Here is a 26,208-nt window from a genome sequence, read left to right as displayed (position 1 = left end):
CTTTGGTGGCTCTAATATAAACTCGGATAAATTATATGAGTTATAATTTATGGTATATTTGGGATAAATTTATCTGGACTATATATTACATGGAAGTTTATCATCGAATCTTCTAGATATGATATAATATATTCTGTCCATTTAAATTTATATTATAAAAGATATTGCCATTATCTTTTTGTTACAAGATATCACAAATATATTTTATATATATATATATATATATATGTGATATTGTAACTTGTGACCACACACAATCCTACGTTAAGAGTTTGAGAGAACACCGGAGAAGGCTTGGAGGTTTGGAGCATAGATCTAGTGCAGAGAAAGATCAGAAACACGCTTCAAAGGTAATCTCTATTTTCTGTGTGTTGTAATTAATTAATTCGTGTTAAAATACGTAGAACAATCGATCCTGTGAAGAAGAGTTGATTGAAATCACAAGAAATTAATTTTTGTGATCCGATCTTCTCGATTTTGGCTAACATCTTCACCGTAAACAATGATGAATTTGAGCTCTATACTGAGCTACAACTGCTAGCCAGCCTCGGAATCCAACTGTCTGACAATGCATTATCCATTATCAGACCTTTACGAACAAGTTATCTGCCCCACAGGACCGATCTCCAAATATATATATGAAGGATTAGAACCCAAGGTTGCATCCATAATATCAACATGTTGAAAATATATTGCTTTAAGAATTTTAGCCACAAGCGATGAAGGATCATGAATGATTTGCCAAACATGTTTCGCTAGGAGGGCTCAGTTAAGATCAATGAGACTCCAAAACCCTAGTCTTACTGATGTTGTTGCTATAGTTGCTGATCTCAACATAAGCATGACATGAACATAATGCAACATGGCAACGATGAAAAATCTGTTGATTGATTGTATGATTCGGTGGAACTGTTCATGTTTGCAATGAAATTTTTTTGTTAAAAAATATGAATTTGTTGAAAAGGAAGACAAGGTCCTCATGGAGAATCATGATATGGTACTTGGAAGGGACCATCGAATTGCAATTCGCTTCCAGAAAGAAAACGATCTTGATGAATGTACTAAAAGAAGATGTGGTGAGATCCTAAAAGGAACAAATTAAGATGTACACATATGGTCAATCGATCAGGTGAATATTTGTCGATCTGATTATTAAAATATCATTCTCATATATCTACATTTTATTCTATTTATTTACCTCATGATCTGGGGTAAAGATTTATTATGACATGTTTCAAACTCGATCTCTACTCCTAAAGTTAAAGCATTGGCATCAGATGAATTATAAATCATCGATATATTTATTTTAATTCAGTTTGAAAGGAAGAGTTACATTTAAAGATCATATAATTTATGTTTTTTTTTTTTTTTTTGGTATCATCATATGCATGCAATATTTTATCGGGGTGTAACAATTTTCTTTGCTGAGAGAGCAATCAGAAAGTGACATATGAGGTGCTATACGATTTAAAAGATTAGATTTGCATGATTACAATATGTTATAGTTTTTTTGTTTTATAGAAAGATAACCGTGTTGATAAGAATCAATTATCACAAAAATAATTGAAGTTTTTTGGGTCAAGGGTGCTTATGTGAGGGAAATATTGAAATGAGTAAACTTATCAGAAGCTCTCGTGCAAGTTGATGCTACTTTGTATAATCTTGTTGACTAGATAAGTCTTAAAAGAAAAACATCATATCTTAATGGGTAAGATTGATCTCCGTTGAACTTCGATAAAGGCAAAGAAATGGTGGACTGATTTCTAAAGTGAAATGAAAAAAACCCAAAGTAAGACATGTTCTTTTTCGAACGCATGAGCATAACAATCCGACCCGTTGACATCTAAATAGAAGCAACCCTTTATGTTGATCAGTGACTTAGTATGAGACTTATGTTAACACAAATATAAAAATAAATAAATTATATTTTGATTAAAAAATACCTATGATGAACAAATGATGTTTTATATTTATTGCATCTTGTGTGTAAGAATGATAAAATAAAATCTTGTGGGTGAAAGTAGGTGGAAAAGGACTGCCTTCGACTAAAAAAAACAATTGCATGTGTTTGAACAGAGGGCAAAACACCTCTCCATGCCTACGCTAATAACTCCTCCTAGAGATAATAACTGATGTAAAGTCAATAGTTGTGGGTCATTGCAAAGACATGTCACCCACTTTTTGTCCTTTAGTTTTCTTTTCGTGTATATAATATATTTTACAATATGTTACTTTTGTGATAAAATTCTATTTAAATTATTCTATTATTTACTTTATTTTTCAAATCTGTGTATAAATTTGTTAATGAAGTTGTTTTTCAAAGTTCTGATTAATTTGTTTCATATATAGCGTGTGCGTTATTTGTGACCTAATATTTATTGTAAATGGCTGGTTGTATATACAACCAGAGAACAATTTTTCTTCCTCATTTTTAAAATTTCTGGAGGCGGTTACAATATGTAGCCTTGAAGCTAGACCGCATCCTTGTATTGAAACACACATGTCATTGGATAAAAACTCCATGTCAAATTTTTATTTTTATTTTTAATTTTAATTTTATACCACATATATGTGTATGTGATTTTATAAAAATTAAGAAATATTTGCAACCTATAAATAAAATTGATTTTTCACTTTTCATTTAAAAAACATTTTTGCGGTTCTTAGCCCCAAATTTTGCTTTTGTTTTTCCTAAATTTGATTCAAATTCAGAAAGTGGTCTTATCTTAGTTTTGATTATTCAAAAGTGATTATGATATTTTTGTAAATAAATGAAAATTTTTCTGAACACTTTTGATCTGAAGACTAGCAGAGAAGCCCTGTTTCGGGGTTATTTGGGATAGGAAAAGAGAAAAATACCCCTGGCTAGGGCTGCACATGGGTCGGATCGATGTTAGCGATTTACTTGGGTTCAGCGGTAGAAAAGGGCTCTTCCACCGTCTGTTGCTCAGTATCAGTCGACGGTCCACCATCGTCATACGACAAGTTAAAGTCAGTAATATTATGGGAAACCATTTCAACCTCCTTTGCTCTATCTTATTCTCCTTCATCGTCTTCATCCACACCCATCTCATTAAACATGGAAAAGCCTCGTTGGTGTAAACCTCAAAAGTTTTGGCTAGAGGTTGCTTATGCATCTCGAACTCCATGTATATATGGGCTTGAACAATCCTCCCCCCTTGAGCTAGCTTTTGGGGTTGAGTTAGGTCCAAGTGCCAATCTTAACATGGTATCAGAGCCCGGGTTCCACCGTTATGTGTTGGACTGCCTATAATTAGGCCACCTGTTCTGCCCATAATTGGGTCGTTTGTAAACTTCACGCTCCAGATGTTCATTCCTGGGCGTGAGAGGGGTGTGTTAATTGTCCCACATCGGTTGACTTAATAACTTGGGAGTTGTATATATGGGCTTGGACAATCCTCCCCCCTTGAGCTAGCTTTTAGGGTTGAGTTAGGTACAAGTGCCAATCTTAATAATCTCGAACTCCCTTCACTTGGCCTGAATCTTAATATGTGATTACGAGAGCATCAAATCTAATTGAGAGATGACCGCATAGTCATTGAGAGAGGTGCAACTATATTTATCGAAGTTCTTCTTTCTCTGAGCGATGATAGTTGCAGAAGGCTTTTCCTAACTTGGAAAATTCAATAAAGGACCATCGGCCCAAAGCTACCTCAATGTCATCAGTTTCAACCCAATCTAGCATGTGGCCTTCAAGAATGGCCACTTTTTCAAGGGAGAATCCCTTTGAAGAATGCGCTGAAGTGGACAGAGGTTCAGTGTACATATCATCTGTCGTATCGCTTCATTCTTCGGGCCACGTCGGTTCGTTCGATCCTGACCCCATATGAATGGTTGGGATTCCATTTCATGGAAAAAAAAAAATAATTGGGCCAGAAAAAATTCCGACCCTTGGATGTACTCCTGCCTACGCTAGGCATGGAATAATCCGGCCACATCCTTCATCACTTGAGACTGTGTTAGAATGACATCCCTCTGGACGGCTACTTCTGCCAACCCCTGCCCCACTAACACATACTAGGAAGGCACAAACCGACGAGTTGTGGTGCGGTGTGGGGTGGGTGGCAATCATCCACCCCACCCATTTTCATATTATTGACAATACAAGTTAAGTTAGAGTTCGATTCCAGAAAAAATTCGGAAATAAATTAATTATTTTTGTGTCAGCTCGATTAATATAAACCTATAATATGCTACAAACTTAGATAACAAATGTTTATAATTTTTGTTTTTTCGATAATTTGATAATTTTTTTAATTTATCTATATTATATTTAATTATAAAACTTTCACTTTTCAAATAAAATTTCATTTTCACCTGCAGTACGACGTCGTATGGGATCGAGCAGGCCAGTAATATCTTCAGATCTTCTCACAAAATCTGAGCTTCCTTTCTCCACCACAATCTCTCAAGTGATATTCATAAACCCTAATCCCATTTACCTTCTCATTGATGGAAATCCATTCCCAAACGATTTTACCATGGCGCATATCTTTCCCTCTCGTGTTTTTCCCGTTCCAGGTTCCCAAAATCACGCATTTTCCTGCCCAAGAAGTGGGTTGCGATTCTGTACCTCAGCCGCGAGAATGAGAGTGGAATCCGGGGCGGTGGAGAGGAATGGTGCAGCCATTGTGTGGTACAAGCACGACCTTAGAGTTGAAGATCATATCGGCCTGGTGGCTGCCGCCAAGCATCGCTGTGTCGTACCTCTTTACATCTTTGATCGCCGCATTCTCTCCCGTAATATTCTTCTTGGTCTTATTTTCCCCCCTTCTCAGGATAGCGATAAGCTACTTGGAAAATGAATGCACTTGATATTTTGGCAGGGTTAATGCCAAACAAAAATTGTCTTTTGTTTACTTCATGTTAACCTTGATTAATAGAAGCTGAACATATTGTAGTGGCATATTCTAAGTGGAATGATGCAAAACTAATTATGATTATGTGATACGCTTGGTTGTTATGTGAAATACTGATGTTTGGCGAAAGTAAGAAATTGTTGAAAGTAATGCGCTGGTTCAACCAAGATGAATAATATGGTCAACTGTATGAAAATTGAAAATGGAAACTTTAAACAACAAATTGGTCCAAGGAAACTGCATAAATGGGGGTGAGGGGTGCTTGACGTGTCATAGACTTCTAATGGAGAGTTTTGATCTTTCTTGACTGGGTGAAACGCGCTTGTCATCATTTCTAATAAAAGCATATTATAGATCATGAAGCTGCATTTTCTATTTGAGTGTGTACTGTACACGGTTTATCCGAAAGTGCTAATAATTGCATTTACAAGTAGTCTTGGTTCTTGAAGCAGATACAATTGGCTGGTTGTTTACTTTACTCTAAACTTCAGGGTTACTTTTAATTCCGTCACACTAAGATGTAGCACAACAGCAGCAATTTACAAAACTTTACTTGCTGAATCTCTGAAAGCTGTTTTTTGTCTATATGATTATTCAGTATTTCAGTTACACATTTGATTAGATACGATGAAGCTGTGAGGTGTCAGTAGTGTTTCTTCAATTAAATTCTGGACTTTTCAAAATGCAGGATTTTCAGATGAAATGCTAGAAAATCTACTCTTTGCTTTGGAGGATTTGAGGAAATTGCTGAAGGAGCAGGGGTCCAATCTGATGATTAGGACTGGAAATGCAGAGAATGTCATAAGACATCTTGTTGAAGAGGTGGTTAATGCATTTAGTTCACTCATTATGATATGATATCTAGCTCTCCAGCAACAAGCAATTATTTCAGGGGTTCTTGTACTTATTTTTTGGCATTTATTGCAAAGAATATAACAGGTCAAGGCTTCAACCATCTTTGCGGAAGAGGAGTTGGAGTATGGATTGTGCACAATGGTGGATAATGTTAAGGAAACATTGTCTTCTGTCTCTTTCGCTGAATGGAACCCTGAAATTATGATGTGGAACACTCCATTTTATGATATAAAGGTTTTTGGATTGTCTTGCTTGATCACGTGAAACTTTTCTGCATGTATAGAATTAGTTTGTACTCATAATTATGTTGATTTAATTTGTTATTCCCAGAGCTTGAAAGATTTTCCGGCTTCATATGATGACTTCAGAAGGTTAAAATTAATTGTTGGTTCTGTGCTTTTGCCCCCAAAATTGTCTTTGCCTGAGATGAATTTGTCCTGGGGTAGGTTGCATCACATCTTTCCTTGTCGAATTTTCCACTTCTAGGATTTAAATTATTTTTTGGCATATGTTGATATCTAAATATATCCAAAATTTTCTTCTCCTCTAGGTGCTCTACCAACACTAGATGAGGTGAAAAAGTTTGGGGATGATGACACTGGTGGTGGGAGGTTGAGAAAAGAATGGATTGCAGTTAAGAAGTTATCGGCTGAAGACATGTTACAAAGAGGAAAATTTTTTGGGCTAGAGCAAGCAGAGCTGCTAGAAAACAAACAGCAGGTGTTGAGTGACCAGAGTATCCAAAGAAGACCAGAAAAATCGGCATTCGTAACACAGCAAGGCAACTTAGTGGGAGGTGGGGTAAGTCTTGTGTTGAATGCTTTGGGTGCATATTTGCGATATCTGGAGGGAACTTCCCGGGATGACTTTCAGGAGTACGTCTCTTTCTTGATGGACTTGGTTTGTTTTATCCCTATCTTGAACAGATAGTGGGTACATATTACCACAAAATTGAGAAATTACCTATCTCATGCCAAAATCTTATGTTGCAGGGTACATGTAAAGCTACGCCAAGCTGAAAAACGCGAAGGAGCTTCATTTCAAGTGCTATTTGGTTCCGCCCTTCTTCTTGGTATAATTTCCAGAAGGAGAGTGTACCATGAAGCTGTCAAATATGAGAAAGAACGAAACGGTGGATTCTCATCTCCGTTTGGATATTCAGCAGCTGTTACTGCTGCAGTTGGTACTGTCTCTTCGATGGAGGTATCTATCATTGTAGATATCGATGGAGAAGATTGATATACTTCTGCATTGACCAATGAGCTCTAGTACATTAGTGATTGTTTGGCAAATCACTAATCAACATATTCTGACTTGAACCTGGTTCTTTTGGTAGTGGTATTGGCTTTTGAATTTGCATGGCCAAAGATGTGGAGCAGGCAATTATGGCATTAGGATATGGCGGTGGAATAATCATCTAATCCAAGTTTGTCTCTGCAATTTTATTGCGCGTGCTCATCCATTTTAGCCATCAAGCTTACTTCTCGGGCTGTTAGAGAAAGTTTAACTCGTCGCTATTGATTTTATGTTCTCAGTATACTGTTGCTGGTATCGAGGGTCCAGCTATTCTTCTTGTCCATGGTTTTGGTGCATTTTTGGAGCATTATAGAGATAATATAAATCCCATAGCTGAAGCTGGAAATAGAGTATGGGCAATCACACTCATTGGCTTTGGGAAATCCGAAAAACCTAATATTGTGTACACTGAGCTTGCATGGGCTGAACTTCTTCGAGATTTCATAATTGACATTGTTGGGGAGCCTGTGCATCTCATTGGGAACTCAATTGGTGGTAGGTGACATGGAACGTTTACCAACACTGACTTAGGCTGGACAGGGAGAAAGAAAGGATGAAGAATTAATATTTAAACAATCAACCGACTTTCCCTCAAGGATGGGCTCCATGATGTCAGGTTAACTTGCTGGCAGTATTTTACTTGCAGGATATATTGCTGCGATTGTTGCTGGTCTTTGGTCTCCTTTAGCTAAGTCTGTGGGACTCATGAACAGTGCTGGCAACATTGTTCCTCAATATACTACTCCTTATTACAAAGTAGTAAGAACCATTGAAAAACTTGTGTCAATTGTATGTCCGTGGAATACATGTTTTGGCTTGTTTTGCTCTACAGTTCCATGATTGTTTAGGCTGCTAGACTGTGCATTGAGACTGCATGGTTGATTCACTTGATGTTTATTGTGACTCTCATGTTTATCTTGACTAATTTTTCGGCTCTTAAATCCATGCTAAATCACATTCAGTTTTATGTTTTAGGGTGCTTTTCCAACCTACCTTATCTTGCTGCAAGAATTTATATTTCACCCTTGAATTATTCAGGATAGGCGAACTTCAGGAGCTGGGAGATTGGGTGCTAAACTCCTTTTACCATACTTGAGGTTCAATATTAGGAATATCCTGAAAAGTTTTTATCCAAAAGTAAGGCACGCTCCACTTTTATGACTTCCTTTCGTCACTTTTACTAATCAATCATTTCATGTCATGCAGAAAACAGATAGAGCTGATGCTTGGCTCATCAATGAGATGCTTAGAGCTGTATCCTGTGTGTTTTTTTACCTGGAAAAAGATTACTCCCGAAGTTTGTTTTCGTTTTGCTAATTATGGTTATAAACAAGGCTGACATACGCTGTGGAAAGATAGACCTTAACCGATTTTGCAGTCATATGACCCCGGAGTCTCTTACGTTTTGCAAAGCATCTTCAGTTTCGATCTTTCACTACCCTTGAATTTTCTTCTGGAGGGATTTGACAACAGGATACTTGTAATACAGGTGATATCTTACATTCAAACACTTTTGCCGCCTTTGCCGGCACTGCTTCTGTTTTTCTTTACACAAATGATTGATTGTTCTATCAGGGAATGAATGATCCACTGAACGACTCTAAGTCAAAGTTAGCTATGTTTAAAAAGCATTGCAGAGGGGTGGTGACAAAGGAAATATATGCTGGTAATTTTTTTACTTGCTATCCTCGAATACAACTTACAATAAATCGATCTTCAGTTCCTAAGTAATGTCTTCGCTATTTCCATGCATATAGTGGATGATTAAATTGGTTTGAATCTGTTCATTGTTTCATGTCATTCATTTCAGTTGCATGTGTTCAATACAAAGCGAAATAAGAACAGAAAATGGGGGACGCAAACACGGTACCTTTGATTGACATATATCTCTGTTTGGTGGTATTGTATCAGGGCATTGCCCGCATGATGAGGAGCCAAATGAAGTCAATCGTATCATTAAAGAATGGGTGGCGACTCTTGAAAGTGAAGTACCCTCCGTGCCTTGAAACAAATTTTTTTTTCTTTTGTGGTTTCAGGCTTTAACTACATACATTATTTATTCATCTCTATTCGTCTTCTTCAACTTGCCGCATACTAATATTTCCTCAGTTTAGTATTTAAAAGTAGTAATTTTATTTTCTCAAGCAAAAACCAAAAATGCCACAACATTTAACCAAAATTCTTCCCCCCCAAAACTCTTGCAGCAAAAGAATATTTTTTTATAATAAACATTGAAATTTATATTAAATCAGATTAGATGAAATTACATCAGAAATTAGATTGGGAGGGAGGAGCTGTGATCCATCCCATAAACGAAACTACAACCCATACAAATAAGACTTTATAATCCTAATTTTTTAAGGGTATCATCGTTAGTTACCATTAGAACATGAAACAATACATTTGCTAGTGTAACAATCCATCATAATTCGATTTTAAGACTTGATGTAAGCTCGGGCCGGGTTTAAATGTGATCGAGCTCGAACACACACACACACACACACATATATATATATATTTACTTATAACCAATTATTATTTTTAGTTTATACATAGTTTAAAAGAAGTTAATATAATTTAAGTTATTTTCAGGCCTTATTTTTCTGTTTATTACCTCAATAATCAAGCTCATCATGCTCGAAGAAAAAAGCGATTGAATTATGCATGCTTGCAAACCTTGCAATTTAACTTATATGGACTTCGATTACGAGCAAGCCCAAGATAAAAAGGATATTTGTCTTATTCAAATGAAAATATTTCAAATTCGATACATGATTTCTTTGAAAAAAATTGTAACTTTTTTCACAAAACTAGGATCGATGGTTCCTCAATCCGATGCTAGATTATATTTCAATTTAGTAAAAAGATATTTATTTTTGGAAAAAACTTGTGTGAGATGGTTTCACAGGTCGTATTTTTGTAAGACGAGGTTCTTATTTGGGTTGTCCATAAAAAAATTATTATTTTTTATGTTAAAAGTATTATTTTTTATTGTGAATATCAATAAGCCTAACTCGTGTCACTGATAAAAATTGTTGAAAACGTCTTTATAAAAGACTTGCTCTTTATTTTTTACAAAAAGGAAAGAAAACATACTCCCAAAAAAAAAAAGATTAGTTATTTTTATAATATAAAATGTAAAGTTTAATACGCGTGTAATAAGGGGTGTTGATATATTGTAATAAAAATGCCTAATGCTAACGTAAGCTGGAGCTTTGAAATCTGAAAGAGTAAGCAACTCTTCTTGCCGCGGACACATGGCCACCTACATGTGAGTCTTCTCCCTTTGGAACTTGAAAACCCATTTCTTGCTCGCTGCAACTTTGTGCATTGCCGAAGAATCCGGTGGATATGTGGAGGCGCGTGATTTCTCCGTCGCCGCTGTTTTCTTCATCAAGATCACGCCTACTCAATCAGGCACCTATCGTTTGCCGTTTTGCGTGAAATTGCTGTTACCGATTTGAAAATCTTGTTTTGATGGTTTTTTTTCCCATCCTTTAGAGTCAGGTGGCCCGTGGATTTAATGTCTGGCAGGCGTTCGGTACGCAAATTCTGTATACGGTATATTGACTCTTTCTTTCTTTTTGTTATTGCTTCAATTAACCGGAGTGTTTATGATTTCGACTGCTCTCGCTTTTGGGATGGTTTAGGTGAAATTGAGATTCTGTGATTTCAAATGGCTTCTGGAATTTGATTTTGTCGAGTTACATACTGCTTTAAAAAAAATTGAATTTTTAGCGAAATGGGGACAATAGAATGTTCACTTTATGTTCTTATTCATTGTGCTTGTATGATCTTATTTTTTATTGTTCCATTCTTTTGTAAAGTCACAGAGTTTGACTCTGAGCTGCGCAACGATGTTTGTTGGGTGATGATTTTGATTTATCTTAAAGTTGAATGGGAATGTTTTACCTGCAAGGACCTTGATCTTGACGTTTATTTTGTTGGATTTTATGGCTCATCTCTTGAAGTAGTGTTTGCCATGCCTCAATGGGAGTAGTTGACAATCCCTTTTGTATGTAGCAAAACAATGGACTTCATGAAACATGAATTGTTTGGTTTCATCTAGATTTTGTACTATCTCACAACGTTTTTAATGTCGAACATATTAAAATGCCAGCACCTGTTTCATTTCTGTTTCCATATGGAGGGTTAAGTCTGCAGGCAGTTTTTCTTTTCAGCAAGATGCTGATTGAGATATTGTTGTGCGTTTTCTTTGATGGACACAGGCAGAAGGTGGAACTTCTGATAGAGGAGGAAACCCATTTATAACATTTGTCTTGGGTAATTAATTTTAAATTAAGCTGTTTGTTTCAGTATTTTATTTGCTGGCTGAGGACTCATTTTACTGCTCCTAATAGTTGTCATTTTGTCTAGATTTAATTTCTGGGCTTTTTGTGCAAGATATGAATTACCTTGACCTTTTTTTATGAAAACTCATACTGTGTGTGATTAATTTTTTTAGCCGATGATGTCAATGCAAAATAAGTTAATGTTCAGGGATGTTATATACTTCATTAAGCTAGACACTGTCATGCGGTTTATAATTGTTCAAGGTTGGTAGTTGACTTTGTAAAATTCTTGCTGGGCATAGTTGTTGCTCTTCCCTTCATTCTTCCATGAGCGACACATTTAAGTTTGAAATGCTTTACCAATGGAATTCACAGCTAACACAACTGCACAACTTTTAATGTTACGTTTATTTAGGATTTTAGGTAATAATAATATCTATAGAATGGGTTATTCAGGATAGTGCACACATTCGAGAGAAGTATCCAACACCGATAGAATTTACAAAAAAATGAGTCTGATTGGGTAGTTGGGCTTTCAGGAGGTCCTGGGAGCGGAAAAGGGACTCAATGTACGAAAATCGTCGAAACATTTGGGTTTACCCACTTGAGTGCTGGAGATCTATTGAGAAAGGAAATTTCTTCTAACAGTGAAAACGGGTAAGGCCATCAGATATCTTCCGACTGGGATATATCCTTTATAAGATTGTTACTTTGAAAACCTTGATATTCTACTGCAGTTCCATGATTCTTAATACAATCAAGGAAGGAAAAATTGTTCCCTCAGGAATGACCGTAAAGCTGCTACAAAAGGCCATTGAAGAAAGCAAAAATGATAGATTTCTTATTGATGGATTTCCCAGAAGTGAAGAGAACCGCATCTCGTATGAACGTGTTGTGAGTTTATTTTCTTCTAATAGCATTGTTCCCCTGCTAGCTGGAGTTCTGTTAGCGATATACCCTAACTCGTACTTGCGTTGGTTTTCAAGGATTTACATGTGACAACTGGTGTGTGTATCTGATCGAAAATGTTTGTCATGTAGTCATCTTTCTCACGTATGAGCAATTATCGATGCATAATGTTCTTGATATTATATGAACTTCAGTTTATATAAATTTTGTAACATTCATGATATTTTTTATAATCGTCAGTAATGAATGAAAGGATGATCTTTGCGTGAAATAATGAGTGTCCAACAACGAATGCAGATTGGCACTGAGCCAGATATTGTGCTTTTCTTTCATTGTCCAGAAGAAGAAATGATAAAACGAGTGCTGAACCGTAACCAAGTACCATCCGTGTACTCACATTTTTTCTTCTCCTCCAGTAAATATTTTTTGTGCCACAAAATGGAAGCTAAATGTTCTGTTTTTCTGTAGGGGCGCGTTGATGATAACATAGATACTGTCAAGGAACGGCTGAAGGTCTTTACTGCTCTAAGCCTTCCTGTTATAAACTACTACTCTGATAAAGGAAAACTTTACAAGGTATCAAATATTACATTTGTAGCTAGTTAATGTATTATAAAGTCATTATGAAAGATCATTTTGCTTGTTACGGAAACTGACCACTTACCTGAAGTGATTTTCTCGCTATAATAAAGTGAAGAAATTCTAGCATAGCTTATATAGTAGAAATGATCGACATGTTTCTTTTTTTACTGTCATATGACATCTGCATTATTTTTTCTTGCTATGAATTTGATATCTGTTCTACTTACTGTACAAATTATGAATCAAATTATACAACGTAACAATTACTATATTCTTGCAGATTGATGCCATTGAATCAGAAGATGAGATATTTGAAAAAGTTCGCCCAATTTTTGATGCCTTGAGGTTTTTGTTTCATGATACACTGTTTTATCATCGTAGTTCAATAGATTGTACATGTGCTCTTGATAATAAGTAAATTTGTGGTATATTGGACATTACTTTTCGTAGACATGGATAAATCATTTTCAGGGTTTTTCACACTCTGGTCTGATCTAAAATGTCAAGGGACCAACCACACAGGCAGAAGAAATCCAGTTGATTTAAAGGCATCAATCTACCTGCCTTCAAGTCCATGTCAAATATGTCAATTCAAACATCTATTTTCATGCTTGATTCGCGTTTATCTTAAAATTTTGCTGACCCGAAAACCGTGCTTGCAGGTGACCCTGATGGTGCACAATGTTCCGAGACATTCTATGTTTCTGCTGATCGAGTGGACCGGAAATGGACTTTCGTCGGAACTCGAAATAAGTACTCATGAGTATGTTGTTCAACCTTGATGTTTTACTTTTTTTCCTCATTTCCTGATATGGGTTTTGAGTGGTACTTGTACATAATACACGGAAAATTTTGCACCATTTTCGCGCTGTTGGAAACGGTGTATGAGCATATCTAAACGTTCTCTGAAGTTATGTAAACTGTTCGATTGCATTACCACACAATAAGAAAGGTGTCTACTTCAGACTCCATCTCTCGGACCCTGCAACTCGATGCTTATCCTGGAATAGTTGCATTTTTTTGAATTAATTTTTTTTCCCCTTTAATTGAACCCTTCCAAATGAGACATACAAATGTGTGCGATTTTAGAAACGAGTAGGTCTCTTGTGAGACGGTCTCACGGATTTTTATCTGTGAGACGGGTCAACTTTACTGATATTCACAATAAAAAGTAATACTATTAGCATAAAAAGTAATACTTTTTCATGGATGACCCCAATAAGATATCCGTCTTACAAATACGATCCGGAAGACCGTCTCACACAAGTTTTTGTCTTTAAAAACATGGGGTTTTATATATAATATATACATTTATTTGATAATGGGTCGATTGGGGTGTGTCACTTTCAAATAGTATTCCAAATAAGGATCCATTCCTCAGTGGGCCCTAATAACATGGGCTTCAAATGGTGTGGTCCATATACGTACGATCCAGCTGTGATAGGCCAGTCTGGTGGGCCTGGGCCGACTCACTAACATGTTGTCCGATATCAATTAGTTCAATTCGCTCAACTTGTATCCGCATTTTGAAATTATTCGTTTCTTACATCATCGTAATCAATCATAGACACCGCGACAAAGAATAAATAAATAGTTTACTAAGTGTTTTGGATCTCAGCAAACCCGTAACGAGACGCTATCATTAGGGTAGTTAAGGGTGTTCATCGGGTCGGTTCGATTAATTTTGTCAAAGTTCAGTTTGGTTTTTCGATTTTTGATTTATGAAATTTGTAATTCGAAATCCGAACCATTTTAGTTTGGTTCCATTCAATTTTGTACTACTATAATGGAACGATTTATAATATAAATTCAATTAAAAAAAATCTTAAATTTCATCGAAATGGGCCATTTATGCTACTAATTAAGTTGAAAAATATTTCTATTTAACAATTTACATTAAATGTGGCAACTCAATGAATTGAATTTCAACTATATAATGAGAAAATCGATGGCTGTGCTGCAGATTTATTGGTAAAATCTATTACAAATGTAAACCTATGGACTAAACGATAATTTAACTTAAATTTCGGCCGGTTAAGTTATTTCAGTTTTTTTAGTCACAAAAACCAAATTGAACCGAAAAACTTAAAATTTAGGGAAAAATATATCCAAAACAGAACCGAAAAACCGATCAAAAAAAAAAATGAAACTTCTATTTCGGGTGGTTTTCCAGTTATATTCGAATAGTGAACACCTATTTAAAGCTAATAATTGGTCGTCACCGTTTTAAGACATTTCAAGTTATATACTATAATTGTAAAATTGATGACGGATCATACTGTAATTTAAAATAATTATATTCCAATATGAGTCAGGCCAAAATTATAAAATTAATGAGAAATCATATTAAAACGTTTAAAATTATAAAATAAAAAACAAAAAAAAAAAACTCTGAAATAATTTTTTTGTCTCATTATATTATATGGAAAAAACTTATGTGAGACGGTATCACGGGTCGTATTTTGTAAGACAGATCTCTTACTTAGGTTATCAATGAAAAACATTACTTTTTATTGTGAGAAATGAAGAGAACAAAATTGAATGGCTTTATTCCATCTCATACGTACACTATATAGTTGTACTAGAAGGATAAGAAATACATAAAAGGAGGAACAAAAAGTTGTTACAACAAATTCATCTAATCTAGTTGATAAGATAAAACTAAATTCAAATATGAAAATAATAAACAAAACTAAAAACACTCGTATTATCCAACACCCCCCTCAAGTTGGAGTCGGGATTGAAATGTCGAGAACGCCCAACTTGGGAAGTAGCCGGCGAAGCGCATCACCACCGAGAGGTTTGGTAAAGATGTCCGCTAATTGATCACTAGAACGTAGGTAGACAGGAGCAATAAGGCCTGCCTGAATTTTTTCCCGTACAAAATGGCAATCAGTCTCAATATGTTTTGTGCGTTCATGAAATACAGGGTTCTCGGCAATGTGAATAGCAGCTTGACTATCACAGTGAACAGAAATTGGTTTTTCATGATGGAGGCCCAGATCTGAAAAGAGATATCTTAACCATTGTAATTCAGAAGTGAGTGGAGCTAGAGAACGATATTCAGCTTCTAAAGAGGAACGAGAAACTGTGGATTGTTTCTTGGTTTTCCAAGAAATGGGGCAAGAACCAAGCATGGTGATATAACCAGTGGTGGATCGACGAGTAGTTGGACAACCAGCCCAATCAGAATTAGTGTATCCTACCAAAGTAAGAGAACTAGATGTAGGAAGAAATAAACCCTTACTCACAGTTCCTTTTAGATAACGAAGAACTCGGTATGCAGCATCGAGATGACTGGAGTAAGGGCATTGCATGAATTGACTAAGTACATTTACGTCAAATTGAATATCGGGTCGAGTTACAGCGAGGTATAGAAGTCTCCCCACGAGTCGACGATAAAATGCTGGATCAGAAAGAAGAGTGCCATCATTTGATCTCAAACGAAGTTGTTGTTCCATAGGAAAGTCAGATGGCCGAGATCCGGTCATTCCATATTCAGATAAGATAATCAAGAATATATTTTTCGTTGGCATAAAAAAATCCCTTGTTTAGAACGGGACACTTCAATACCTAAAAAATACTTAAGATTACCAAGGTCTTTCATGGAGAAAGATTGAGCAAGAAAATTTTTGATATCAAAAATTGCATCATCATTGTTTCCAGTGATAATAATGTCATCGACATATACGAGAATGAAAATAGAAATCTGATCACGCATATATGTAAAAAGACTATAATCTGAAATAGATTGATGAAAACCACGTTCAATAAGTGTGCTTGAGAATTTAGAAAACCATTGACGAGAAGCTTGTTTAAGACCATATAGAGATTTGTTTAATTTGCATATGCGAGTCTCACCCTTATGAGAGAATCCTGGAGGAAGTTTCATATAGACCTCTTCATTGAGATCACCTTTTAGGAATGCATTGTTGACATCAAGTTGGTGTAAAGACCAACTTTTTATGGCAGCAATGGAAAGGAGAAGACGAACAGTGACTAGTTTGGCTACTGGTGCGAAAGTATCGTGATAGTCGATACCTTCTATTTGAGTGTAGCCTTTGGCAACTAGACGAGCTTTATATCTTTCAATAGAACCATCTGATCGATATTTTATTTTGTAAACCCATTTACAACCAATAGGTGATTTATTATTTGGAAATGAACATAAAGACCAATTATTGTTGGATTCAAGAGCTTGAATTTCTTTGGCCATGGCATCACGCCATTCGACAGATTTCATGGCTTGAGAAAAATATTTTGATTCATTGTTTTTAATAAGATTAGTGAGAAATACACGATGAGAATGATTTATATGAGTTAAAGAAAAATAATTTGCAAGCGGAAAATCGGTCGAGAGAGAAATATGATTGCAAATGTAATCTTTCAAATGGGTGGGTGGACGTCGGATTCTATGATGATGATTATTGGTTATAGGAGAAGAATCCGTTGGAAGAGAATTGGTAGAGTTATTAACCGGAGAAGATGTTGGAATGTCCACTGAAGAAACATTGGAGTGATCAAATACATTATGATGAATTGGATTGCTAGAAGAAACATTAGGAGATGTATTAATCGACTGTATGTTATAATCAAAAGATTCATTATCATCGATTGGGGTGATGGAGATTGAATTTTTTGATGAAGGAGAAGGGAGATCATGATACGGGAAAGTTGATTCATGGAATACGACATCGCGAGAAACGTATATTTGACGAGTCTGGAAATCATATATACGATACCCAGTTTGACCATATGGATAACCAACAAAGATTCCAAGCCTGGCCCTCTCATCAAATTTATGGCGAATATTCATATTTTTTGCAAAACATAAACATCCAAAAACACGAAGAAATGAGTATGATGGAACATTCCCAAGTAAGACTTGATGAGGTGATTTATAGTGAAGGACTGGAGTTGGAAGTTTGTTAATGATGAAAGCAGCTGTGAGAATACAGTCACCCCAAAAAGAAATAGGCAAGTTTGCTTGAATCGTAAGGCGCGGGTGACATCAAGTAAATGTCGATGCTTACGTTCGACAATGCCATTTTGTTGGGGGGTTCCAACACAACTACGTTGGTGAATAATACCATTATCATGAAACCAAGTGCGCATTTGGACGGAAAGAAATTCAGAACCATTGTCTGAGCGAATAGTTTGAAGTTGAGGAAGGAAAATTCCCCCATTACCAGAATTGATGCGAGAAAGTTTCTTATTGAATTGACGATTAATTTGATTAAAAAAATGAATCAACATATTAAATGTTTCATATTTATGTTTTAATAAATAAATCCAAGTGCATCGTGAATAATCATCAACGATAGTAAGAAAAAAACGAGATCCGTTATGAGAAGGTATAGAAAAAGGTCCCCAAATGTCAACATGAATTAATTCAAAACAATGAGAAGAACAAGACGTACTTCGAGGAAAAGGAAGTCGTGACTGTTTAGCACGCGGGCAAACGTCACAAATAAATTCTTTATTAGAAAAAATATTTGGAAAATTCTTAACAATAAAATCAAAACGAGACCTAGATGGATGACCCAGGCGAGAATGCCATAGGTCAAATTTATTACAGTGTTTGAAAGAAAAAGCAGAATTTAAATTTAAGTCTGCATCTAAATAGAAGAGGCCATTACGAGCACTACCCCGACCAATCGTCTTCTTCGTTGCTCGGTCCTGAAATATACATGAAGAAGAAGAAAAAATTGCATCACAATTTGTGGACTTGGTTAATTGTGAGATAGAGAGTAAGTTGAATTTAAATGATGGAATGTGAAAAACATTCGTGAGAGTTAGTGATGACGAACAAGTAACAGTGCCTATGTGTGTCACAGGCGCTTGAGAACCATCAGGTAATTGAACCGATAAAACGTTATTGACTTTACGATATAAAGAAAAAAAAGAAAGAGATGTACATATATGATTAGAGACACCCGAATCAATAATCCAACAAGAGGGTAAACAAGTAAGAGCTGTACCTGCCAAGTGGACCGATGAACCTCCGGATTCGTCCTTGGCGAGAAGTGCAAGAAGTTTATTGTATTGTTCAGACGTTAATTGGCTAGCAAAAAAAGCGGAAGGCGTCTCTGTCTTCTTCATCTGCGTATCTGCAAAGCCGGAGGAGGTTGCTGATTTCTTAACTTGCGTATCGGGAAAACCATGAATCTGATAGCATGTGGCAAGAGTATGACCATGCTTGTTGCAATGCTCACAGAAAGGGCGTTGGCGTTTTCCCGAAAATAGAGAAGGCGGCTTATACGCTTGAAGTGCTGCTGAATCAACATTAGGAGTAGTTCGGATATTAATCTCTTGTTGTTTTTCTTCTTGACGGAACAAATTATAGATACGCTGAATTGAAGGAAAAGGCTCCATTAGAAGAATCTGGCTGCGAATAGCTGAAAAACGATCATGCAAGCCTTGAAGGAACTCCATGGCACGATCTTGATTTTGTTGATCAAGGATATTTTTAGCATTGCCGCAAATACATGGAGTAATAGAAATAATGGAACTGAGTTCATCCCACAGAGACTTGAGTTGTGTGAAATAGAGAGAAACAGATATACCATCTTGTTTGAGAGTAGAGATTGATTGTTTCAATTGATAGATCTTAGGAGCATTTGATTGAGAAAAACGATCCTTAAGGTCCGTCCAGATCTGAGCTGCAGTTTCAGCATACAAGATACTTGGACGTATTTATGGTGAAACGGAGTTAAGAATCCAACTCCCAACTAAGTCGTTACACCGTTCCCAGTTGGAAAAATCATCCTTTTCTTGTGGCCTTTGAATATATCCATCAACAAATCCAAACTTGTTTTAGCACGGAGTGCCATTGTTACCGCACGACTCCATGAACCATAATTGTCTCCAGTCAATAAAGGAGTAACAAGAACAGTTGAAGGGCTATCAGAATGATGAATAGCGTAAAGATCGGTTTTGATAAGAGTTGAAGAGTTTGGAGATGTTTCTTTGCCAGCCATATTGAAGAAACAAGGGAAAGATGTGGAATTGAACAAGGGAATTATATGTGATATAACTAACCTGCTCTGATACCATGTGAGAAATGAAGAGAGCAAAATTGAATGGCTTTATTCCATCTCATACGTACACTATATAGTTGTACTACAAGGATAAGAAATACATAAAAGGAGGAACAAAAAGTTGTTACAACAAATTCATCTAATCTAGTTGATAAGATAAAACCAAATTCAAATATGAAAATAACAAACAAAACTAAAAACACTCATATTATCCAACATTTATGCTAAAATTATTACTTTTTATTGTGAATATCGGTAAGATTGACCCGTCTCACAGATAAAGACTCGTGAGATCGTCTCACAAGAGACCTACTGATATTATATAGAGAACAAAGAAGCATCCCTTGAACAACATACAATTAGTGGAACTCCAACACTGAAAAAAATGTGCTTGGATTATTTGATATTAATATCTCAGTTCGCCGCCATACACATTGTTTCCATTTCAAAAGGCAACTTTGGAAAAAAGCAACAAATTGCTTTCACATTTTGTTCACATGTGTGAGTCACTAAGAGAAATCAAACCTATATGAACTCAAATTCATGAAATGTGTGCGTGAGAATGAAAGGTACTAAATAATTGCGTACATAAATTGAAATTAAAATCGAAATTGAAATTGAAATTGTTTGATGCAAACCCATACTTAATTAGAAATGAGTTTGGCAGAGGCTATGGAGCACAATCATCTTTCTTATCTAAAAATTTTGATTTTTTTCCCTAAAATTTCACATTTCAAGTTCATGTCGCCCAATCGACTCATTTTGTTCGGGGTTCGATGACACCTCTATTCATCGTCTATGTCGCATCGGTTGTCTCATATATCAGGTCAAACTTTTCCGACTATCGTCGACCAATTTTAATTCGGATCCAACATTTTCAAAGCCATATAAATGTAGTGCACCCAAATTGTTCATAACTTGTGTGTAGCTTTGAAATAAATGAGTATAAATGTATAATGATCTAACATGTAGTATACATACAAACATTTTTTTCTTTTGTTTTTTTTAATATATATAAATACTTTATTGTTTTATATTTTTTCGAAAGAGATAATTACAAGATCTTATATTACTGAAAAGAAATATTTTATTTCTTAATTAATTTTTTATTATTGATAATATCGATATATTTAAAGAGTAGGTCTCTTGTGAGACTGTCTAACTAATCTTTAACTGTGAGACGGGTCAACCCTACCGGTATTCACAATAAAAAGTAATATTCTTAGCGTAAAAAATAATATTTTTTTATGGAAGACCCAAATAAGAGATTCGTCTCACAAAATACGACCCGTGAGATCGTCTCACACAACTTTTTATCATATTTAAATATATAGTTTTAACACTTTCTAGACTAATTAGATTTGCTATTCATATTTTCCTTATTCAATAATATTGTGATATTATAGTTATTCATGATAAAATATCTAGATATCATAATACTATTCAAAAGAGTTTATTTCTTAATAAAATTTTGTTTTTCTATTTGTGTAAAACTCTATATAAAGAATAAATTTTAAGAAAAAAAATATAAATAAGAGAGATCATGACAGTAACCGTGCGAGTTTTTTTTCATAGGTTGGTGATTGTCAAGAACTGCAGGAAGAGAAAAGAATTGCATAAGTGAAAATTTTGCGTGATAAACTCACGCTGTTTGCTGTGTTGCAGTTAGGTGTTAGATATACTCGAAGACAAAACTCATGTAAAATATTGGTCGAAGAGTTATTTGTGACTTCGAGTCTTGGCGATACAATCGTTGCATCCATGATTTTCCTGCACACAATATTTAAAATCTAATTCAACAATCTCAATATTTTTTGTAATTTTATGTTAAAGCAAATCAAATTTCACCTACGTGATGTGCTACCCAACATACACATTTTTGCGTGGATGGCCAATTTATCAATTATTACGTCTCACATTGTTAAAGGAATCTAAATTTGTTGCATAAGTCAACGTCGGTGTCAGAAAACGCCATATATTGTCGCTTTGAATAGAACTAAAAACTTTTAAATATTAAATAATTGTACCATATTATATATATATATATATATATATATGTCCCTATCCTAAATATATGATATTTGATCATATCTAAATATTAAAATAAAAATATCTTTAGGTTGATCTTTTTATGGAGTGGTCCATGTTCCACACTGCACTGTAAATGTTAGGAAAAATTGTTTTCAACTATGTTTGGATGTTAAAGAAACAATTGATTGATAGTTAAAAATTCGATCTTTATCAATTTTTTATTGTACAAGTTTGTTATATAAGATTTATCTAATATATTTTACTTGATTAATATTGTTTGCAAACTATATATATAAAAACAAATATATAAATTATTTAAAAAATTAAAAGTTTATGATATGATCAATTGGTGATAATCATTCACATGTAATAATTCAGTTGTTAAAATATTGAACACGAGAAATAAAATATAGTTTGATTTTAGAAAGCAGAAAAAACTCAAAATAATACATCTAAAAATATTAAATATTTTGAAAAATATTTAAAGTTATGCAAGTTGAATGTATAAGAATATTTTGGTTGAAATATTTTATCAAAGACTTGATATACAATATTATTGTATTTGAAGAACACATAAAAAAACATCTTGAAAACAGTATCCATAAGTAAATGTAATAAAATAAAGAAGAAAAAAGTTTGTTTATGATGTTCGGATAATAACAAGTCCTATGTCACCATTCGTCCATCTAGAAAGGAATAACTAGAATATTTTGATTTATACAACTCTTATACAAACTTATTTCAAATTAAGAGTTATCTCTCGTTTAATTGAAAATTCTAGCACACTCTATTGTAGACCGCAACCTCACACTCTACATAATGTTTAACGTTTCTTATGCCAAGACTACAAACACAATCTTTAATATCTTTGTGCGGAGACTCACCCATCTAAATTTTGAAGCTCCACTCTCCTATATATATGTGTGAGTGGTTGTGTGCTAGGATTTTGTTTTTTTACAGTTTTGTATATCTCAAAACTTGGACTTGCTCTCATTCTAGTTAATATATTCATGTGGGATGCTCATGATTTGTATCTCAATTCCAAAACTTGTATTTTATCTTTAAGTTGTTATATTTATAGCCTCCAACAATGGTACGAACGTTTGAAACAATAATATGACCGTTGGAAAAGTTCATATTATTATTTTTGATATTGAAACAATCATATTTGTGTTGCTGCTGTTGAATTTAACCACTGCTGAATTTTACGGTGCTGAATTCATTCTGTTGATTTTGGGCTCTATTGGATACAACAACTACTGGTTTTTAGTAGCCATCTCTACTGGTCTCAGCTCTCCTGCATTTCGAAGTAAGACTTTTTTTATATTCTCAATAGTTTATGTATTAAAATTACTCCATCCGGAATAAATAAACATGTTTGTTTACCTATGCATACAGATTAAAAAATAGCATTGGGAAAATAAAATTAACAAAAAAAAAATTCCTTTTTTGATTTAGTTAATAGGAGTATGTTGGTAAAAAAATGCAATTAAAAGTTAGAGATCGAACTATATATTCATCAAAACTTACAAAAAGAAAATACAACTAATATATTTGAGGCAAATTAAGTTGATTTTTGGTATTATGAGTAATTAATAACAATAAAACGTATAAATTCATGCTTTAATTTAATTAAAGAGAGAAAAATAAAAAGAATGAAACTTATTTGTTTAAACAAGACAAAAGTTGATAATTTAAGTATGAATATTCAAATTAAATTGGCCGACTTATTACACGCCAATCACGCAAAATGGCCAAAGAAAAAGAGGCCATGAATAATTTATGGGCCCTTTTCCACGTGATTGATTATCATTTCAAATTCCTATAAATATCAGAACCTTAAAATTTCGTCACAAAATATCACATTGCCAGAAAACATGGCCACAGCTAAACTGATAATCTCACTCGCAATTCTCTCCCTCCTCCACGTTTTTAGCCAACACAAGGCGGCCGCCGCCGCCGCCCGCCCGGTCATCGGCAACAGTTTCATCAGAACTTCATGCGGTACCACAACATACCCTAATCTTTGCATCACATCGCTCTCTGCATACGCATCGACTATTCGAAAAAGCCCGCGACAATTAGTCACCACCGCATTGTCCGTGAGCATCGACCAGGCCAAATATTCGAAGCAGCACATCCAAAAGCTCATTAAGTTTCACGGGCTCAAGCGTGGAGAGTACGCAGCCCTGAAAGATTGCCTGGAAGTCATCACCGAAGGCGTGGATCGTCTCACCAAGTCTGCTCAAGAGCTCAAAAACATGGGCTCGGCCGGAGGTCCCCAATACTTCTGGCACATGAGCAACCTACAGACGTGGGTTAGCGCAGCCCTCACCGACGAAACCACGTGTCTGGATGGGTTTTCCGGCAAGGCTATGGATGGCCGGATCAAGACCTCGATCAAGTCCCGATTGACAAATGTGGCACAAGTAACTAGTAATGCTTTGGCTTTGTGCACTCAGTTTGCTGGGAAATTTTAAAGTAATCAGATTGGCTTTTCCATATTAAATGTGTAATATATATTAAATATAGAATTATGAGTTTTGTGCCCTTTACTTTTAATGATGAACTCTTCTTGTCTCTCTTCACTCACTATATTTATATTTCTATTTAGTTTTCCCAACATTTATATTATCTAAATAAATAATAAAAAAACTTTATTTTTCCCTTAATGACTTTCAAGCATTTTAATTGAAGTGTAAATTAGTTCTACTAATTAAATCGAGTTAAAAGACCAAGAAATATGTGAGATAAAAGTTGTTAGTTAAATCAAGAAGTTCGATATAATCGAAAGACATGTCGAATCGATGTTTTCTTGGTCGCGGAAGAAGATTATTACAATTGAATTTAAACCCTATTCTTTTCTATTATCGTACATTGTATCAGCAACCATTTGATAGAAAAGAAATTTGAGATTCAATAAAAAAAATTAAAATTTTAAAAAAGTAGATATAAATTTATAATTTCTCGAGAGAATGTAGTCGGTGGAAAAGGACATAGTGTGGAGTTGGCAATAATTAATGGCAGCAATCGGCAAAGTTAGGCCGCGGAACAAGTAATATTAAAGAATGTGAATCGGTGACATTGTAGGAAGACATGAAATGACCACTAACAAAGACTTTTGATGCTTAACCATGTGGAATGCTAACATATTTTCAATACATCACACTCATCTATATTTTATATATATATATATATATCTCTTACTATACATACATACATATATATATATATATTATTTATTCAATTTGAATAGGGAGAAAAGACTAAGTATTATTCAAATAGTTTTTCAATAATTTTCATAATATATTACTCGTTTACATATAAACAAATCAAATTGTAATATGTAATACTTTCAAATTTCAATATGATATATACTTTTAATTGAATATAAATTAAATTAATTATAAAAAAATTATATCTATGTATGATTGCACACACGGCAAAAATCTTACTGTTTTGTGTTTTAAGTTTGATTACATACAGTTTGATCTTTGTTGTTTTGTGTTTTAAGTAATACACTTTGATTTACTGAGAACAAAATATATCCATGTATGATTTTGCACACGGAAAGAATCTTATTTTCCAGTGAGAATAAAATATACATATTTTGTGTTTTTTGCATTGCCCAAGTTCATATGTGTTTTGAACATTTAGTCATTGTTTGCTGTAAATGATAAGATTCAATATCTTTGTAATTTTATGTGTTTGACTCAAGTTTTATAATAACTGAATCTAAAATAGTTATATTTATCTTTCAATATATCAAATTTATTGAAAAAAGAGCATGACAACGTGTTATAGATGGTTGGACTCCACCAAATACTGTTGATGAAGATAGTGACAGTTTGATTAAAACATAAAGTGCGTGGACGATTGATGAAGTCTAGATTTTGAACTTCAACTCAAAGACATTAAATGTCATTTTCATTTCTATTGACATAAATATGTTCAGTCTAATCACCAACTGTGTCTCTGTCAAAGGCACGAGAATTCCTTCAAAGACTCTGTGAAGGATCTGAAAACGTGCGAAGAACCTACCTAAGGATGCTAAGAAAATCCCAAGAGATTGTCTGTGGCAAACTTGACCTCCCTTTATTCTGTGATTCACAAGACTACCATTCGGAATTGGACTCCCTTAACGAACAAAACAGTAGTTACTAGAAAACATACATTTGTTATGTTTGCTGTAAGGCCCGATAATTTGATTACCGTAATCTGAAATGATTTGGTGATAATTAATGTGATTATAGATGGAAATGATTAGATCGGAAAAGACGGAAGAAAACATGAATTATGATTTGAGGATGATATGACATTGAA

The 26,208-nt window shown here is 34.7% G+C and overlaps 3 protein-coding genes and 1 long non-coding RNA gene across 10 annotated transcripts; 2 read left to right on the top strand and 2 right to left on the bottom strand.

Annotated features, from left to right (window-relative positions):
• The first annotated feature begins 4,385 nt into the window (after window positions 1–4,385).
• Window positions 4,386–13,804, top strand: LOC142531803 (UMP-CMP kinase-like). Of its 7 annotated transcripts, XM_075638067.1 has the most exons (17): window positions 4,387–4,761; window positions 5,569–5,702; window positions 5,820–5,969; window positions 6,066–6,177; window positions 6,286–6,610; window positions 6,728–6,938; window positions 7,072–7,161; window positions 7,271–7,526; window positions 7,678–7,790; window positions 8,070–8,168; window positions 8,238–8,285; window positions 8,410–8,520; window positions 8,607–8,697; window positions 8,943–9,014; window positions 11,261–11,315; window positions 11,863–11,980; window positions 12,061–12,181. In XM_075638067.1, the coding sequence occupies exons 1-15, from the start codon at window positions 4,503–4,505 to the stop codon at window positions 11,278–11,280; spliced, it is 2,091 nt and encodes a 696-aa protein (XP_075494182.1). In that variant the 5' UTR covers window positions 4,387–4,502; the 3' UTR covers window positions 11,281–11,315; window positions 11,863–11,980; window positions 12,061–12,181. The 7 variants fall into 7 exon arrangements, with proteins under 7 accessions (XP_075494180.1, XP_075494182.1, XP_075494181.1 ...); XM_075638065.1 differs by lacking the exons at window positions 11,261–11,315; window positions 11,863–11,980; window positions 12,061–12,181 and adding exons at window positions 10,239–10,448; window positions 10,533–10,592 and having other exon boundaries at window positions 4,386–4,761; XM_075638068.1 differs by lacking the exons at window positions 11,261–11,315; window positions 11,863–11,980; window positions 12,061–12,181 and adding exons at window positions 10,239–10,448; window positions 10,533–10,592 and having other exon boundaries at window positions 4,744–4,761; window positions 5,810–5,969.
• On the bottom strand, window positions 9,257–9,943 carry LOC142531805 (uncharacterized). The gene is made up of 2 exons (XR_012816373.1): window positions 9,584–9,943; window positions 9,257–9,472 (listed from the first exon to the last, which is right to left on the bottom strand). It is a non-coding gene; the product is annotated as an uncharacterized LOC142531805 (long non-coding RNA).
• A 4,055-nt stretch (window positions 13,805–17,859) lies between the features above and the next one.
• LOC142531251 (uncharacterized) lies at window positions 17,860–20,066 on the bottom strand. The gene is made up of 2 exons (XM_075637346.1): window positions 18,796–20,066; window positions 17,860–18,493 (listed from the first exon to the last, which is right to left on the bottom strand). The coding sequence occupies exons 1-2, from the start codon at window positions 19,247–19,249 to the stop codon at window positions 18,459–18,461; spliced, it is 489 nt and encodes a 162-aa protein (XP_075493461.1). The 5' UTR covers window positions 19,250–20,066; the 3' UTR covers window positions 17,860–18,458.
• A 3,662-nt stretch (window positions 20,067–23,728) lies between these two features.
• Window positions 23,729–24,473, top strand: LOC142531481 (21 kDa protein-like). The gene has a single exon (XM_075637613.1). It carries the CDS (start codon window positions 23,763–23,765, stop codon window positions 24,363–24,365), a length of 603 nt encoding a protein of 200 aa, XP_075493728.1. The 5' UTR covers window positions 23,729–23,762; the 3' UTR covers window positions 24,366–24,473.
• The last annotated feature ends 1,735 nt before the right edge of the window (window positions 24,474–26,208 follow it).

This window comes from Primulina tabacum, chromosome 17 (assembly GCF_025594145.1).
Source record: "Primulina tabacum isolate GXHZ01 chromosome 17, ASM2559414v2, whole genome shotgun sequence".
In the NCBI taxonomy this organism is placed as follows: Eukaryota; Viridiplantae; Streptophyta; class Magnoliopsida; order Lamiales; family Gesneriaceae; genus Primulina; species Primulina tabacum.
This window is presented reverse-complemented; position numbering and strand designations above follow the sequence as displayed.

What these genes read in the sequence shown, in the direction of transcription:
- LOC142531251 (XM_075637346.1), bottom strand. Translation starts at nt 19,249, where the DNA reads ATGGAGTTCCTTCAAGGCTTGCATGATCGTTTTTCAGCTATTCGCAGC. An exon ending in TTCATCGGTCCACTTGGCAG is followed by an intron (nt 18,494 to 18,795) that starts GTACAGCTCTTA and finishes TGTATATTTCAG; the next exon opens with GACCGAGCAACGAAGAAGAC.
- LOC142531481 (XM_075637613.1), top strand. Translation starts at nt 23,763, where the DNA reads ATGGCCACAGCTAAACTGATAATCTCACTCGCAATTCTCTCCCTCCTC.
- LOC142531803 (XM_075638065.1), top strand. Translation starts at nt 4,503, where the DNA reads ATGGCGCATATCTTTCCCTCTCGTGTTTTTCCCGTTCCAGGTTCCCAA. An exon ending in CTCCATTTTATGATATAAAG is followed by an intron (nt 5,970 to 6,065) that starts GTTTTTGGATTG and finishes TGTTATTCCCAG; the next exon opens with AGCTTGAAAGATTTTCCGGC. An exon ending in TGAAAAGTTTTTATCCAAAA is followed by an intron (nt 8,169 to 8,237) that starts GTAAGGCACGCT and finishes CATGTCATGCAG; the next exon opens with AAAACAGATAGAGCTGATGC.